The sequence below is a fragment of the Spermophilus citellus genome (genome assembly GCF_964194105.1).
Source record: "Spermophilus citellus genome assembly, chromosome: 3".
NCBI classification, from domain to species: Eukaryota; Metazoa; Chordata; class Mammalia; order Rodentia; family Sciuridae; genus Spermophilus; species Spermophilus citellus.
This window is the reverse complement of record NC_138184.1, coordinates 171138655-171153970: the sequence shown is the minus strand read 5'-3', so window position 1 is coordinate 171153970 and position 15316 is coordinate 171138655. Positions and strand designations below refer to the sequence as shown.

Here is a 15316-nt window from a genome sequence, read left to right as displayed (position 1 = left end):
TTATTGGTGGTGTTGTGTAAGCTGACATTGTTTAGGAATTGTTTTCCTACATGTGCATAAGCTTCTAATGAGTAGAGATTACTTCTTGTGAACTTTCTCTTGTGGACTGTCTAGACGAGTTCTTGTCACATAGTGAGTGTTTCATAAACTCTTGTTGATTAATATGAAGCCTGGAGGTGCCACCTCTGGGCACTGCACCTAATGCTCTGATGTCAAAGGTATCTATCACTTGCCTGCTAGGCAGAAGAATCTTTCTTTCTGTGTCTTTTTTAGTCCCTACCTCATCTTAAGGTGATCTCATGAAGACTGGAAGTGTTTCTAATTTTCCTTCAAAACGGTACCTGTCATACTGTATTTTCTATGATTCTAGTATCCTGTGGTTGTCTTCATTTGTTTAAAATCACATTTTTTCCAGGAATACATCTTTATTAAGATGTCCTGTGCATGCACATTAAAGTGTCAGCATAATCTAATTATGAGTCAAATGAGGCACAGCAGCATTTACATCATTTGATAAATTTCCCTCATTTGCAGGGTACTGGTGACTTGAATCCAAATATTTCTTGACAGCCTTGACAGAACAAACATTGTGTAGTTCTGTGCAGCCCAGACTTGTGGGTGGAGGGCTATCCTTTAATTTGGTAATTGTACTAGTTTTGAATGTGAATGCTTCAAATCTCTTTAGTCTTAGATGTGGTTGTAAGAGATGGTGCCATGAGATCACTACTGGCCAGGGAAAATTAGGATTTACAGGTTTGATTAGGATTTCCTTCCCTAACACATCCCTTCCACATTTTCCTTAGTCCTGCTGATTTTTTTCCCCTCCCAGGAAAAACTTGGGAAACACTGAATTGAAATGTTATGCATGTGATTTAAAGGAATAAGAGTTGAAGTGGTTCACAATCAAAATTTTGAATATTGGCCTTTCATTTGGGTTGTCTGATCCTTGCATTAAAAAATAAAATTAACTGTTTGAAGATGATGAGAAGTAGACTGAGCTTTCTACCTATTCATTAGTTTTTTAAAAGTATTGCTTTAAAAAGTTAAGTGAGAATATGAAACTTTTTTTTCATACTAGGAAGCAGGGTATGGCCAGAGGGCACAGGGCTGTTTTATTCTTCTAACTTGCTGTCATGTCCCCAGCAGAGAGAATCGATGAGCTACAGAGACCAGAGAAAGCAACAACAGAACCTTCTGGTTCCTCAATCTTCAGGGTCAGAGCTTTTCCTACCTGGACTTGATTTCTGTGTTTCATTCACACTCCATTTAGTGTTATGAAGTAACATGAGAGGAGAGAAAGACGGGAAAGGAAATTAGCCTGCCCCCTTTTGGCTCTCTGAGAGTTGTGACCTGAAAACTTTACTGTGACCTCAGAAACATTAGAGAGAGCTGAGGAAAACAAGAATGTGGGTGTGATGAGAGCTGCTGCCACTGTGGCAGTGGCATGGGCAAGGGTGCTGGGGGGGCAGCAGTCAGGAAGCCTGTCACCTCTGCAGCTGAGAGGCAAGGGAGAATCAAGAATTCCCAGGGGAGGCCAGGAAAAGAAAGACAAGGGAAGGGAAGGCACTGGCGGAGAATGGGAAGGCAATGAACAGATAAGGCACTGCAGGGGCTGGATAAGGAAATGAGAGATCTTTTAGGATTGTGAGAGGGTCATGCACAATACCTGTTCAGAAACTGAGGGCATAGACGACCACCTAGAGAAGACAGGGAATAAATACCAACATGGCCTTTGTCCTGAATAACAAAGCTTTGCTTTGCCCAGGAAACTGCAAAAAGGATAGAAGCAAATGACTAATGCAGGGACAAAACCCAGGAGGAAGCATCTCTTAATGCTCCTCAAATCAAAGCAAAAATTGAAGCTCGCCAAAGATGTGAGGGTGATATTTTAATCCTGCAGTGAATTTATTTCTTCTAAGATGGAAATCCTACTGTATCTCGCTCTCCTCTTGTTTACACTCCTGCTTCTTATTTCCCCATTAAATTTGTAAGAGCAGGACATATTGCTCATCTGTGGTATCTCCCCACAGTGCTGAGAGCAAAGTGGGTACTCAATAAATACTTGGTTTATTGAAGCAGAAAAAAGTATTAAGAACTGTGCCAATATCTCTTCAATTCTTTCTTTCAGTTTAATGAGCACTAATATTCTGAATTTATACCCTATATTATACAGCTAAAAATGCCTACTTTGTTAGTGCTCTTCTGTAGCAGACATCCTAATGATACAATCCTTTAATGATATCTCCGTTGTTCATCAAGAAGGGGAAGAGTGGAACAGAGTGACTGTGATGTAGCTGATTATTTAAAAGTGTGTGCCTGGTAGATTCATTTTGATGAAAATGATTTCTCCATGGTCTGTTGTCCTAACTATTTTATCAACCAAAATTACTTGCACAAAGCATTGTAGAGAATGGGGAAAAGGTATTATGTTTGCCTTTCCTTTTACCAGCTGGGTGCATAATTCTCAGTCCCTGAGCTCATCAAAAGAGTAAGCAGATTTGAGATCCTCTGAGATCACACACAATTTAAAACTTGCTATTCATGCTTCAATGATAAAGTTCGAAACAAGACATTGGTGGAAGCAAAGGAAATCAGCAGACTGTAAATGGGAGCTCCAGGGACCAAACTCTTTTCACCAGGCTAGGTTTCTTGATCATTTACTCAGGTTCTTATTATACACTATATTTTACACTCATGTCATTTAGATTCTTGTCCTCTAATGTGTGGAGGGAATGGCTTGTAAGATGGCAGAAAGATGCATAATCAACGTGTATGGTATATTAAAAATCTGGGGCTGGGGTTGTGGCTCAGTGGTAGAGCACTCGCACATGTGAGGACCTGGGTTTGATCCTCACCAACACATAAAAATAAATAAAATAAAGGTATTGTGTCCAACTACAACTAAAAAAAATCTTTGTTTTTTAAAAAAAATCTTTGTTTTCTAACATTTACAAAGTGCAATGACATAATTCTTGAAGACCTTCAAATAGGGCTGCAAGTGCATACATATTATTTCAAGACAATATTTAAATGGGAATGCATTAAATAAGAAACAGAAGATTGTGGCAGAAATGATTAGTATGTGGCTCTGCATTACTTTTGGAACCAATTGATTTCATGAATGTCTTTCTATGACTATTGGAAAGACTTGGCTGAAATTTTACTCAATGCCCTAACTCCAATGACTGCCTTTAAAACTCTAAGAAAAAAAAATCTAAGTTTAGACTCATGGTCATATTAAATAGATTAAAATTTCCAAACATTTCTTCTTACTATTTAGTGACTTGAACAAAACTAGCAACTGTCCCCAGCTCCTATCCCCTCAGAATTCCTGATTTTCTTCAAAGGCTTAGGAGCAAAAATAAGAAATAAAATTTAAAACCAAAAGATATAATCAACTTATTTTTAGAACTAAAATATTTTTTTAAGCCAATGGGTACAAAGTTTCAGTTAGATGGAGGGAAATTAAATTCTATTGCACATTAAGGGGACTGCAGTTAATAATAACATATATTTCCAAAATAGTTAGAAGAGAGGTTTTTTAATATTCTCACCATAAAGAAATGATAAATATTGGAAATGACTGATATGTTAATTAACACGATTTGATCATTCCACAATGTATACAAGTATTGAAACTTCACAGTGTATCCCATAAATATGTAATTATTATTTGTCAAAACTATACAAGAGTGTGTGGGGGGGGAGTGGGCTTTTAAAGAGAATTTTAGATAGCTCACTTGACTTTGGAGATGCTCTTGAATCTCAGAATATAAAATCATGCCAGATTATTCAGCCTCAATGTATGTCCTGGCAGGGCCTTTGGCTATTATTAATGAACCCTTGTTTCATGTGGCTTTCACTTACGCCTACTTTCATAAATGGCTCTAGATTTTTCGTAGAGCTCATATGGGTCAGGCTTCCGTGGGTCAAAGGCCTCTGTTGAGTCAGGAAAGGAACTCCTGTGGAGTGCGGGTGGGAAGGGCAGGTTCTGCGGTATGGCCGGAGCAGATAAACTTGTTTGAGGACTGCCTTGATTCTCCCATCGGTCCATTATCTGAAAAGTAAAACAGAACAGAGAAAATGACTGAGGACCAATCCTTTCTGGCTATTTCCCTTGTCATCTTTAAGTTGGACTTCCTTGCCTTGTGGACTTTTCTTCTAAGAAACATTGAAAACTTTAGCATATACATGCCTTGAAAGAAAAGAGCTTACTTCTGTCTGATAAAGCACCAGTGGCTGTTATAAATAAAAGCAGTGCCCAACTTTTGAATGAAAACTTTTATAACCTTGTCTCCTATTAGGTGGTAATCTTGATCTCTCAGAATCTTTTTTCTTCCCATAAAATAAAGACAACAAGATAATACATGTGGAAGTGCTCAGAGATGTATGGTATTGTTTGTTCCTTTTCTAAGACAGTCTCAATTTATTACCCCACTTCACTAAAACAGAAGATAAAGTAGTCGGTGCATATTCACGTGACACCTCTGCACATCCCAAGCACCTCCTATACTTGAACATTCAAACACTTCCCTTATAATTTACAAGTAGTCATACAACCACCTGGGCTCTAGGGATTGTTCAGGCTTCTGGGATGTCCTGTTTATGGCTGACGGTGACGTCTCCCCTAAAATGCCCATTGCTAGCACCACAATTAGATACTCCCTAGTCATCCCCTCACATACAAGACCTTCTTCCATCTTCACCATAGGATCATGAGGAAGATAAAGCAAGAGCTAATCTCATTCTTCCATCAAGGAGAAAGGGAGGTTCTCTAAGGTCACCTATTGTCACCATCAGTTTCACCTTTGTTAGACTATTAACTGACCCCTCATTTTTTTTTTATTGATTATTTATCGCATTACATAGTTCATGATATATCATCTTTCATACATTAGACTCAAATTGTGCTTTGAACTGACCCCTCATTAAAACTCAACTTCTGCTTTGAATAAACCTGTGGTTCGTGTATGTCTTAGATTAGGCTTAGGTTAACCTTTTGTCTAAAATTCTGTACCGGGTCAGCATGGGTGGCAGGATCAAAAAGGCCAAGTTCCCCAGTTGGGTTTGGGAGGTTCCTCAGGACCCAGGTTGTGCTCATCTGACTCATATCTGCTGATGGTCCCTCCTCTGCTCCCTAGCAACCCCAAGTTCTCTCCTGCCTCTGAAGCTCTGCATACTCTATTTCTCCTTCTGCCTGCAAAGTTCAACCATTTTCCACACTCTCACCCTCCTTCATTTTACCTGACTACTAAATTCAGATGAGATGTCTCCTTTACAGGAAGGCCTTTGCCGACCACTCTAACCCTCCTGGGTGCTCCCATGGCACCCCTGACCTACCCCTGGCATTACTCATCACACCCCACTGTAGCCACAAGTCCCATCCATGTGTCCTCAGTGATATCATGCTGGGGACAGAGGTTGTACCTTTCTCATTGACAGTATGTAGTAAGTACTCAGAAAATGTTCATTTAGTGAATAAATAATAGCAGGATTAAAATAGAAGCGATTTTTTTTTCAAAAACTAGCTTTGATATGCAATGCATTGAAGGTGGCAGGATCATAACTCTCTGTCCCCTACTTCGCTGTCCTGCCTCCATCAGGGCTCTGACTTCCATTCTCACCAATCTATCATCAATGTGTGGAGGCTGGAAGGGATGTGAGAGACTGCATGCTCCAGTGTTTTTCAAACTATGACATCAGAGATCCCTGTGGCCCTTCCTGCCCACCTGGGACTCTGGCAGGGGTTCAGGCTGAGCCAGTAAATTGGGAAAGAAATGGGCCAATGACTCTTATTTCAGTAAAACTGGCTTTACTTAAATTATTTTCTGTGATGGGCTGCTACTGCCCAAGACATTATCTGAATAGTTTCTTTATATTAAATATAATCTCTGTAAGCACAGAGAAGTTAAGTGGGTTGTCTGAGGTCCAGCAGCTTCCAGTAGTAGATCCTGGTTAGAACCAGCCTATGACTCTAATAGGAGTGGGGGATAACTGGCAAATATGGGTAGAGTTCCAGTGAATTTCTGTTCAAAGGCTTTTTGCTGCCATTTTGTAAAAATTCTTAAATATGCACTTCATAATTCATTTAACAGCAAAATTCATACAGGTGGCCAATCTAGGTTTTCTTTGGCCATCCCCCTGGGTGGCTCTGCTGTGATGTGGAAGGCCCACATTTCTGGGTAAAGGCATAACACTTTTAATCTATTGTTCCCTTTAGCTGACTTTAGGCACAATGTGGATGCATTCTGGCTGTGACTCTCTCCCTTATTGTTTCCAAACTTAAGATACTAAATGCTAAAAAGTAAATAAATTGAAAATATGGTTTGAGATGCTATAGTATCCCACTTGTCAACCTAGGGCTTCGGTGAATATCGACTTCTTTATCTTCCATGGAAGGATATCTGATACCAGTGTGAGTCTTGCTGGTATATATGAATTGCTCATGTACGATCATTGAAGAAAACATGCTTTCAGGTAAAATATTGGTATTTCTAAGAAACAATCATAAAACTACAGAACAAATAATGCTTTGGGCACTGTTTGGAAAAGTTCCTATGGCAGAGTGACAAATTCTACAGTTTCTGTAGCACAGAGACTGGGAAAAGAGTGGAGTCCAGTTCATACTTAGTAAAGCATTCATAACTGTGTGACATTCATCAATCCTTGAGTCACTCTGTCAAGGTTTCTTAAAAAACTGCAGTAGAAAATCCCTGTGCCCATGAAAAAGTAGACTTACAGTCCACTCCACTGTCCCCTGCCCTGCTCCCTCCAAATTGAGTTTCCTGGAGGCTTCAGCCCAGAAGACTATAGAATAAAGCATCTGCCTGCATCACAGGCTGGTGGCTGGATGCTGGCCACACTGCCCCTTCTGAAAGGCAGATTCTGAAGACTCCTCCCTCCTTTCTTAGACACCCTGGACTCTGGATTTTGCTTTCTACCTAGGATTCTTGGTGTTCCTCTCTACCTTTATGAATCTTCTAAATTCTGACCCTGTCCCTGACCAGGGCCCTCCCTTGCTCTGTTGTTGAAGGCATTTGCTTTGATTCTACTGTCTTGCTGGTATTGACCTTGAATTTGTTACCTGCAAGGAATTTACCTCTCAACTAGATTTCTCACTGGGCTACATCTGTCTGGCCCATTGGTGTCCATACATGGGTTGATTCTTATATCTCACTAGAGTAAGGAGGAGTGGAGACAGAGTTGTTTTCTATATCTGGGAGAAGTCCAGTACCTCTGCTGGCCTTGCTGAATGAGTGAATGAAGGAATGAGGCTGGTGTGAAAGCCCAGCCACTGAATTACCGGTGGACATGTGCACACAGTCCACACCCAGGCACCAAGCAGTAAACTAGAAAGACCCAGGCACAGTTGGGACTGACTTGTTTAACCTTAGCTTCTGATTCCAGGGTGTACACAGGGAGTAGAGGGCTTGTGAATAAGACAGGTTATTTTCCCCCATAAAATAACTCTGTCCTTCTCCCTGTGGAGCTTGGGGGTATCTAAATCCACTCCCATCCTAGGATGCACTCCATATTTTAGGCAGGGCTGGGAGTTGAAGGCATTTGCTTTGATTCTAACTTTGAAAAATGAATTTAGATCCCTTCCAGACAAAGAGAACGAGAGTTCACTATGATTAGTGTGCTACTTGTTAAACAGGAAGTGACTGTCTTGACAAGGATTAACTTAAGATGTGGGTCAGTAGGACAGAAGTGGGTCAGTGAGTGACACAGGACTAGGAGGAGGCTAGATCTCTCCAGGGATAACAATTCCATCCTCTAAGAATGCCATCAATTCTCTTCAGAGGAGAAAGTATATAAATGCATATATCGTGGGTATATGGTCATGTATTTGTTTCAATTAATGGTTCAGCCAACTATGTTCATTCCACAGAGTGATTTTATTTACATAGGTTTGTGCACAGAGGTCTGATTTCTATGGTGATATGAGTTTATGTTTTTGAGCTAAACATTTTGGGGTTGCTATTTTAAGCACCTTACATGGATTAACTCAGAATCCTCATGGTAATCTGTGAGAGAGGTATCATTATTGTGTTCATGTTTACGTGAACTTGAGACACTAAGAACTTAAGCAGCCAGTAAAGAATCTGTACCCTAAATAATTAGACCACACTTACTACTGCTCAATATAGACCTTAGACTAAAGAGTTTCTGGAAAATATATAGAGGATATTAAATTGAAAGTCCCCTATCCTTACTGATTCTAGGACCTGGAAGTCCAAGGCTTAGCTTTTGTAGAGATGCAAGGGTTCAGGATTAATTGTACATTGAGTTCTATAAAACCTTTTTTTGGAATTATTGACTATGGGTATAATTACTTGTAATGACAGCAAATACTGTAATTACACCAAATGACATAATTTGTGTAAATGTGGTACATATAAGGGAATCACTAGATTGCATAATTGTGCCACCATGATGAGATTGCAAGCTTCCTGGTTAAATTAGATAAAGGTGTATATAACCACAGAGTACAGATTTTGAGTTTGGTGGTGACAGTAAGGAGCTATTTAGAAGTTGGACAAGATAAAATAAAATTCACTCTAAACACGTTTTTTTTTTTTTTTTTTTTGTATCAGGAATTGAACCCAGGGGCACTTAACCACCCAGCCACACCCACATCCCCAGCCCTTTTTTATATTTTATTAGAGACAAGATCTCTCTGAGTTGCTTAGCACCTTGCTAAGTTGCTGAGGCTGGGTTTGAACCTGCAATCCTCCTGCCTCAGACTCCCTAGTCACTGGGATTGCAGGCATGTGTCACCACACCCAGCTTCACTCTAAACACTTTTAGAGGTATTTTGAAAAATATAATTTTGTTTTTCAAAATCACATATATCACTAAGGGATATATTAATCCCAAGTGGGATTGGTCTCCCCATCTTCTCTGTAGATCAGATGAGCCAAATCTTAAATGAGCACATGCTTGGTGAGAATGTTCTACTTTGCCACAGGACCAGTTCAATGATCGGATTCAGCCATTTCAGTTAGGGTAAGGTATCTTAAGGCATCGTAAAGCAGAATTCCAGGAAACTAGTCCCAGCTCCTGGACCTTGAGCATTATCAGTGCTAAAGTGTGTATGTTGAATGTCCCCAAAGGTCCATGTGTTAAAGGGTTGGTCCCTAGGGTGTACTACTGGGAAGTGGTGGAACATTCACAAGGTGTGGTGTAATGGGAGGTCTTTGGTCACTGGGAGTATGCCCTTAAGGGGGTTTGTGGGACCCTGACTCCTTCCCTTCTTTGCCCTTGGCTCATGATGTAAGGAACTGTATTCTTCCATATTCTCATGCTATGGGGTGCTGCATTACCGCAGACCAAAGCAGGGACAAGGGAACATAGACAGGAACGTCTAAAACTCAGCCAAAATAAGCCTTTTCTCTTTATAAGTTGACTATCTCTGGGTATTTTGTTATAGTTCTGGATAGCTGACTAATACTTTAATGGCAAATAAAGATCATCTCTAACCACTAAACCAATTTGGTTAACATAGCCTTACAAAAACATTATTAAAACTTACCAGCCTCTTACATTGGCACAAAAATTAGAGCATATTGCATAAGGGATCTAGGCCTAGAGAAGCTTGGTGATGGTAGAGAGCAGCAGTATATCATGAAGGTTCAGAAGCACCACTATGAGTGATTGTCAGGTTTGGAACACATATTCTATAGAACTAATATATAATATACATTTGGAATATTTATTATATAGAATTAATTATATATACACAGAGCTATAATATAAGTGTGTGTGTGTGAGTACATATATATGCACACAGAGCTATATAGTTTAACTTAGTGTGGACTTTAAAAAGGGAATATAAATATATATGGAGTTATATTTCTTGTGGAACAGAATTAATTCACAGGTAAGGACTTCTGAGCCTACAGTTTACATTGTTTCTAAAAATTTCATGTTATAAAGACTATATATACTACTCATGAGAGGGAAAAACAAATTTCTGAAGTATTTTCATTATATAAGACCGAATAGTTTTAAGTTAATTTTGTAAGTATATTTTAAAAATTGGCACAATTATCATTATAGTAAAGTAAGATGGATTTTTCTTATATTTGGGGGATAAATATAAGACAAAAGCTCACAGAGAATTTATTCTTCTGATGTTATTGAATCTCAGAAGTGAAAGAGATACTAAGGTCACTTAATTCGACTCTTAATGGCATCACATAGTAACCAGAAATAAAGAAGCATAATAATTCCAACTTACAGGCTTTGGAGTTTTCCATGGAGAAAAGAAACCTGCAATAAAGAAAACAATATTTGAACTTTGAAAATTATACCCCACTACCACTAATGGATGGTGTGATATCAAAATAATTGTAATTCGCTTTAAATTAGTTAATAGCAACAATAACACCACACCAAAAATCTGGTATGGTCTTCTTCAAGGAGTTCAAATATTTTCATTGGGATTATATTAATTATTCAAAGGAGATTTCCTTATTTGGCAACTGAGAATTCTGAGGCACAGAGAAGGTGAGTAACCTAAGTGGCAAATAGCTGCTTCAGAAGTCCCCAAACTGAGTTGTCCTTAGGGATTGTGTCATCCAGTCTTAGCAGGAGAGAGAGAACATATAGATAGAAATTTAGATGTTTTTTGTGTAGTAAGTATCTCTGTTTAGTGTAAGAAATAATTCTGCATTATGTACTTGCTTTCTACAGTTAAAAATCAACCAGACTTTGTCATTCTTAAATTTAAAAAGAAGGTTCACACTTCTGATAGGAATCAGATCGAACTATGAATTTGTATGTGGCTCTTCCCCCACTGACATCTCCTCTAGAGCAGATTTTTATTATCCTTCTGCACCAGGGCAAGCACAAGTTACACACAAAGAAGCTCAAAATGTTTGTTAAGTGAATAACCTGTATACCATCAAAAGGTATAACATTAAAAAACTTATTGAGCCTTTTCAATGACCACAAATGGTCTGACTGATTAGACAGACTGTAGATTTTAATTCCTTTTCTAAAACCTTTTATAATATATAGAATCAGTTTCTAAAGAGGTACTAAAAACAGACTTAAAAATGCTGGAGGGAGGGGGGCTGGGGTTTTGGCTCAGTGGCAGAGCGCTTGTCTAGCATGCGTGAGGCACTGGGTTTGATCCTCAGCCCACATAAAAAAATAAATAAAATAAACTTATACAAAATACATATTTAAAAAAAATGATGGAGGGAGCAGGGATGGATACATACTGGTCCTGACAATCTAAAACTTAATCCAGTATATAAAGCAAAACTACTTTCTTCTCATATCATATCTTTCCTCTTGCAGCAACCTTAGCTCCTGTTAATATTCAGTGATGTTTGAAAATGTTCAATAAAAACAGAATATTGAAAATATGCCATATACTATCTTTATCATCTTTAAAACTGAGATGTCCAAAATGAGAATCGATGACAACTATAACTCATTTACAGGAAATATCTACAGAAATCTGGTCACACAGTTACCTAGATGTTTAGGCAACCAACTCAGCCAAGGCAAATATGCTAATTGTATATCAGGGCACCCCTGTGGTGAACAATAATTCATCTTATCAAAAGAGTGAGACTATATAATCCATCATGTTTCACAGCTTTTCTTGGAACCCAGAGCTAAATTTAAAGCTCAAGTAAAGAACCATCTTAACCAAGAAGCTTGGTGGAATTAGCTTTTTATCTATCTCATACACTGTGTTCTTGTCTCTCTTTTTTGATTAATTAAAAAAATGTGGTTCAATGTGTGTTTTGATTATAATTTCAGGATTTAATCACATCCTTTTTGAGAAGAGTTGAGAATACAAAGTCCAGATAAATGCATACATTTCTCTCCTGATTCATTCTGTAAAATGCCAATGAAAAAAATTGACAATGAGTTAAAAAGTAGGAAAAAATGTTAACCTGCTAGCCAATTAACCATGATTTTCAGTGAAGGATAAAATTCACTAGCTGTTTTATGGAGTTGCCAGTTTTCTTGAGAGAAGATGTCATTTACACATTTGCACAACGTCAAGACATTCACTTATCTCCCAGGTCCTCACCTACTTTCCAGAATGCCCAGACAGGTTTTGAATATCTGCTGTTTTATGTTTGTAGGGGCTGGGGATTCTTAGACTGCTACAAAGGTACTGAAAATGGCTCCTCCATTATGGAGCTCTCATCTCCACATGGAACCTTATTTTAAAAAAGAATTCTTCCTATGGAAAACACATCATCATCTCACCTCTCAATAGCTAGAGTGTCAGAGCTGAAATGGCCTAAGAGGGAGATTGGTCAAGAACAGACCTCTCTCCATGAGAGGGTGCTTAATTTGACCACTTTTTATCTTTCATCATTGGCACTTTGGATTCCGATTCTTTTAAAGCTGTTTCATCCAATCTGAGCTCACACCATGGGCATGACCCAGGGCTTCTTTACTGTCCCCATTATGGTAGCTTCTAGAATATCACTAATACTGAATTGAGCCACAGAGGTTCTCGTCTCTGCAGTGATGATTGCCCTTCTGAATCACTGTCAAAATAAGCTGTGTGTTGCAGACTATTCAGTAGTAAGAAAAAAGATCAGAATCGATTTTCTTAAAAATAAATAACTTATTATAACCCTCTGTTTCTTTAGCAAATTATTAATCATGCCATAAACATTTAAATTAAGATGAATAGAAAACATCTATTTTGGATATACTCAATTTGGTCCTGATGAAGTCAGAAGGTCAAGTTTTCTAATCGATTAAACTCCAATTTTCTGCTCAACTTCATTGGAAGAGCTATAGAAATATAACTGTGTGTGCCAAGCTATTATATATTATAAATGTACTATAATTTCTTGTGCAGATGGCCCCTTTAGTAAATCTAGTCTATTCCAGCTAACATGTAAAAAAAAATTAAAAATTTTAAGTCTTTTAAGAGACATGGAGGTTATTATGTTGAGCTTATTTCTGAAATTATTCTAGTAGGAGAGGAGCACAGAAGCAAGACAAGTTTTTACACATGTTTTTACACATACATAGATGTGTGTTCTGTGATGAATAGGAGAGTTTCTTCTATTAGGCACAATTACTTAAAAACTGCTATATTTTGCTCTTGTGGCTTACCTTAGGGATCACAGGAACACCATTCTCCGGGTCTCCTAAAAACCATTAGATCTTGGCTGGTGCCTAGCCTTTCTCTGGGCTAAGCTCATTGCTGAGACAATTGCTTTGGGGCCTATCACTGCCCATCTCCATAGGGATATAGATAACTTGTTCTCAAGCCTTCGTGAGGTAAGAGAGTCCTCTTTACAAAAGCACATTCATAGAAAAGGAGTTTTTTATCCTTCAAATAAGAGTAACAATTTCTTTCTGTTTTAGCTTCTGGACTTTATTTCTCATACTTGCATAGAAAACTGTGTATTGGAATTCTCTGAAGGGATTAAAGTTCCTTTAGAATGACTCGACTCGGGTGTTCCAAACTGATCATTTGCTGGCTTTCTACTTCAGCATCATGGTGTGTATTTGTATATGCGTACAAATACAAACTTATTTTTATAATCCTGAGTCTTAAGATAACAAAAGCAAAAGACCACAAGGTACAGTTACAAACTAAATAAAACATGGGTAGGAACATAACAGAAAAAGAGAGAGAGAGAGAGAGAGAGAGAGAGAGAGAGAGAGAGAGAGAGAGAATAAATAGTAAAATTTAGATGCATCTAATAAGGAAATTAAGATGCATTTTAATGTAAAGCCCCAAACATCATTAGGTCTCTAAAATCTATCTTCTTTGAAACAAGAAATAAAAGTGTGTGTGTGTGTGTGTGTGTGTGTGTGTGTGTGTGTAAAAGCCCAGTGAGCTGGGTAGAGAGACAGATACACATTGCAAATGGCTTATATTAGACAACAAATTCTGGTAGTTCAAAAACGATAGAGGGTAAAAGACAACACTGACTTCATATTGAAATTCAAATTGAATTTTACATGCCAACTAATTACAATTTTGAGTAAACTATAGAAATATAGTTGCCAGATAAAATATAACATGCCTAGTTAAATTTGAATTTCAGATGAATTATATATTTTTTAGAATAAGTATGTCCCATATTTAGTATGAGATATATTGCATGGGATGTACTTATATAAAAATTATTTATTATTTGAAATTCAATTTAACTAGGAAATCTTGTACTTTCATTTGTTAAATGTGGTAATTCCATATAGGAAACTATTTATACATGTCCTAGGTAACCATTTAAAAATAAAAGTGGTAACATCTATTGCAGTTAATACCCATTCAATAATAATAATAATAATAATAATAATCCTTTATTGTCAGGGACCTTGCTTTAGAGACTCTGCAGAACATTGTGTTTGTTACATAGTGTTACATAGATCACTGGACTGTGTTGGTTCCTTGTTCATCAGAGTGGACCTCTCTGGACTCTGGAAATGTAGAACTCAGTGGCCAAAATGAGTGTCACAAAGGACCATTTTAAGATTCTTTGATGCAGTAAACACACTGCCTCTTCCTGAACAGAATGACTCATGGAGGGGCTCTTTCCAGTTGTGACTTCTACTGACATGATTCCCAACATAAAAGACTATCCATATGTTTACAGCGGCTCTGAAAAAAAAAAAAGGCCCTCATAGTGTACATTTGTGTGATAATTATTATTTATTTTTTGCAGGGCAGCAAGATGTGGAACTTTCTTAAAATCACCCCAATTTGAATAAGGAATTTAAATAAAACAAAGAGTAATTCTAACCCATCATTGTACCATAAATTTCGAACAATGCCAAGGTAACTTTTGAGATTTCTAGGAATTTCCCCAAACAGAATTAAATCTTTAAGCCCGCTCCTACATCTCAGTAGATCTATAGTCCAGTTCAGATATACTGAACTCCTATTGCAGAGGGTGAAATAATTTCTCCTGGAGCTGAAATGCCTACTGAAACATAGGATTCTGATTTTGAAGATTTTCATTACAATTTCATGGGTTTTACAGCAGATTTTAGTTACTAAAAATGACAGAAATGCTGGGGAAACACTTTCTATTTCTCTCTCTCTCTCTCTCTCTCTCTCTCTCTCCCCCTCCCTTCCTCCCTCCCTCTCTTTCTCTCTCTCTTAAGCAGAAAAGTAGGAATCACTTGAAATAAAGACCTGTTTCACTGTGGATTTCCATGTCCTGGGTTATTTAAAGCTGTGTATTCCATTTCACTTAAAAAAAGAAGGCACGTTGGTGTGACTATAGGAAACACTACTGAACTCCACACTGCAATGCAGATGGTCCCTGACTTAGGATGGTGTGACTTACAATCTTGTGGGGGGGGG

At 38.0% G+C, this 15316-nt stretch overlaps 1 protein-coding gene across 3 annotated transcripts in view; it reads right to left on the bottom strand.

Annotated features, from left to right (window-relative positions):
* Positions 1 to 15316, bottom strand: part of MAGI2 (membrane associated guanylate kinase, WW and PDZ domain containing 2) — a 1381189-nt gene that overhangs the window by 169214 nt on the left and 1196659 nt on the right. For all 3 annotated transcript variants that reach the window (XM_081288532.1, XM_081288533.1, XM_081288534.1), the window contains exons 11-12: positions 10244 to 10275; positions 3868 to 4057 (exon numbers count right to left, since the gene is read on the bottom strand). In XM_081288532.1, the coding sequence (XP_081144658.1) occupies positions 3868 to 4057; positions 10244 to 10275 (222 nt within the window). The remainder of the gene's footprint in view (positions 1 to 3867; positions 4058 to 10243; positions 10276 to 15316) is intronic.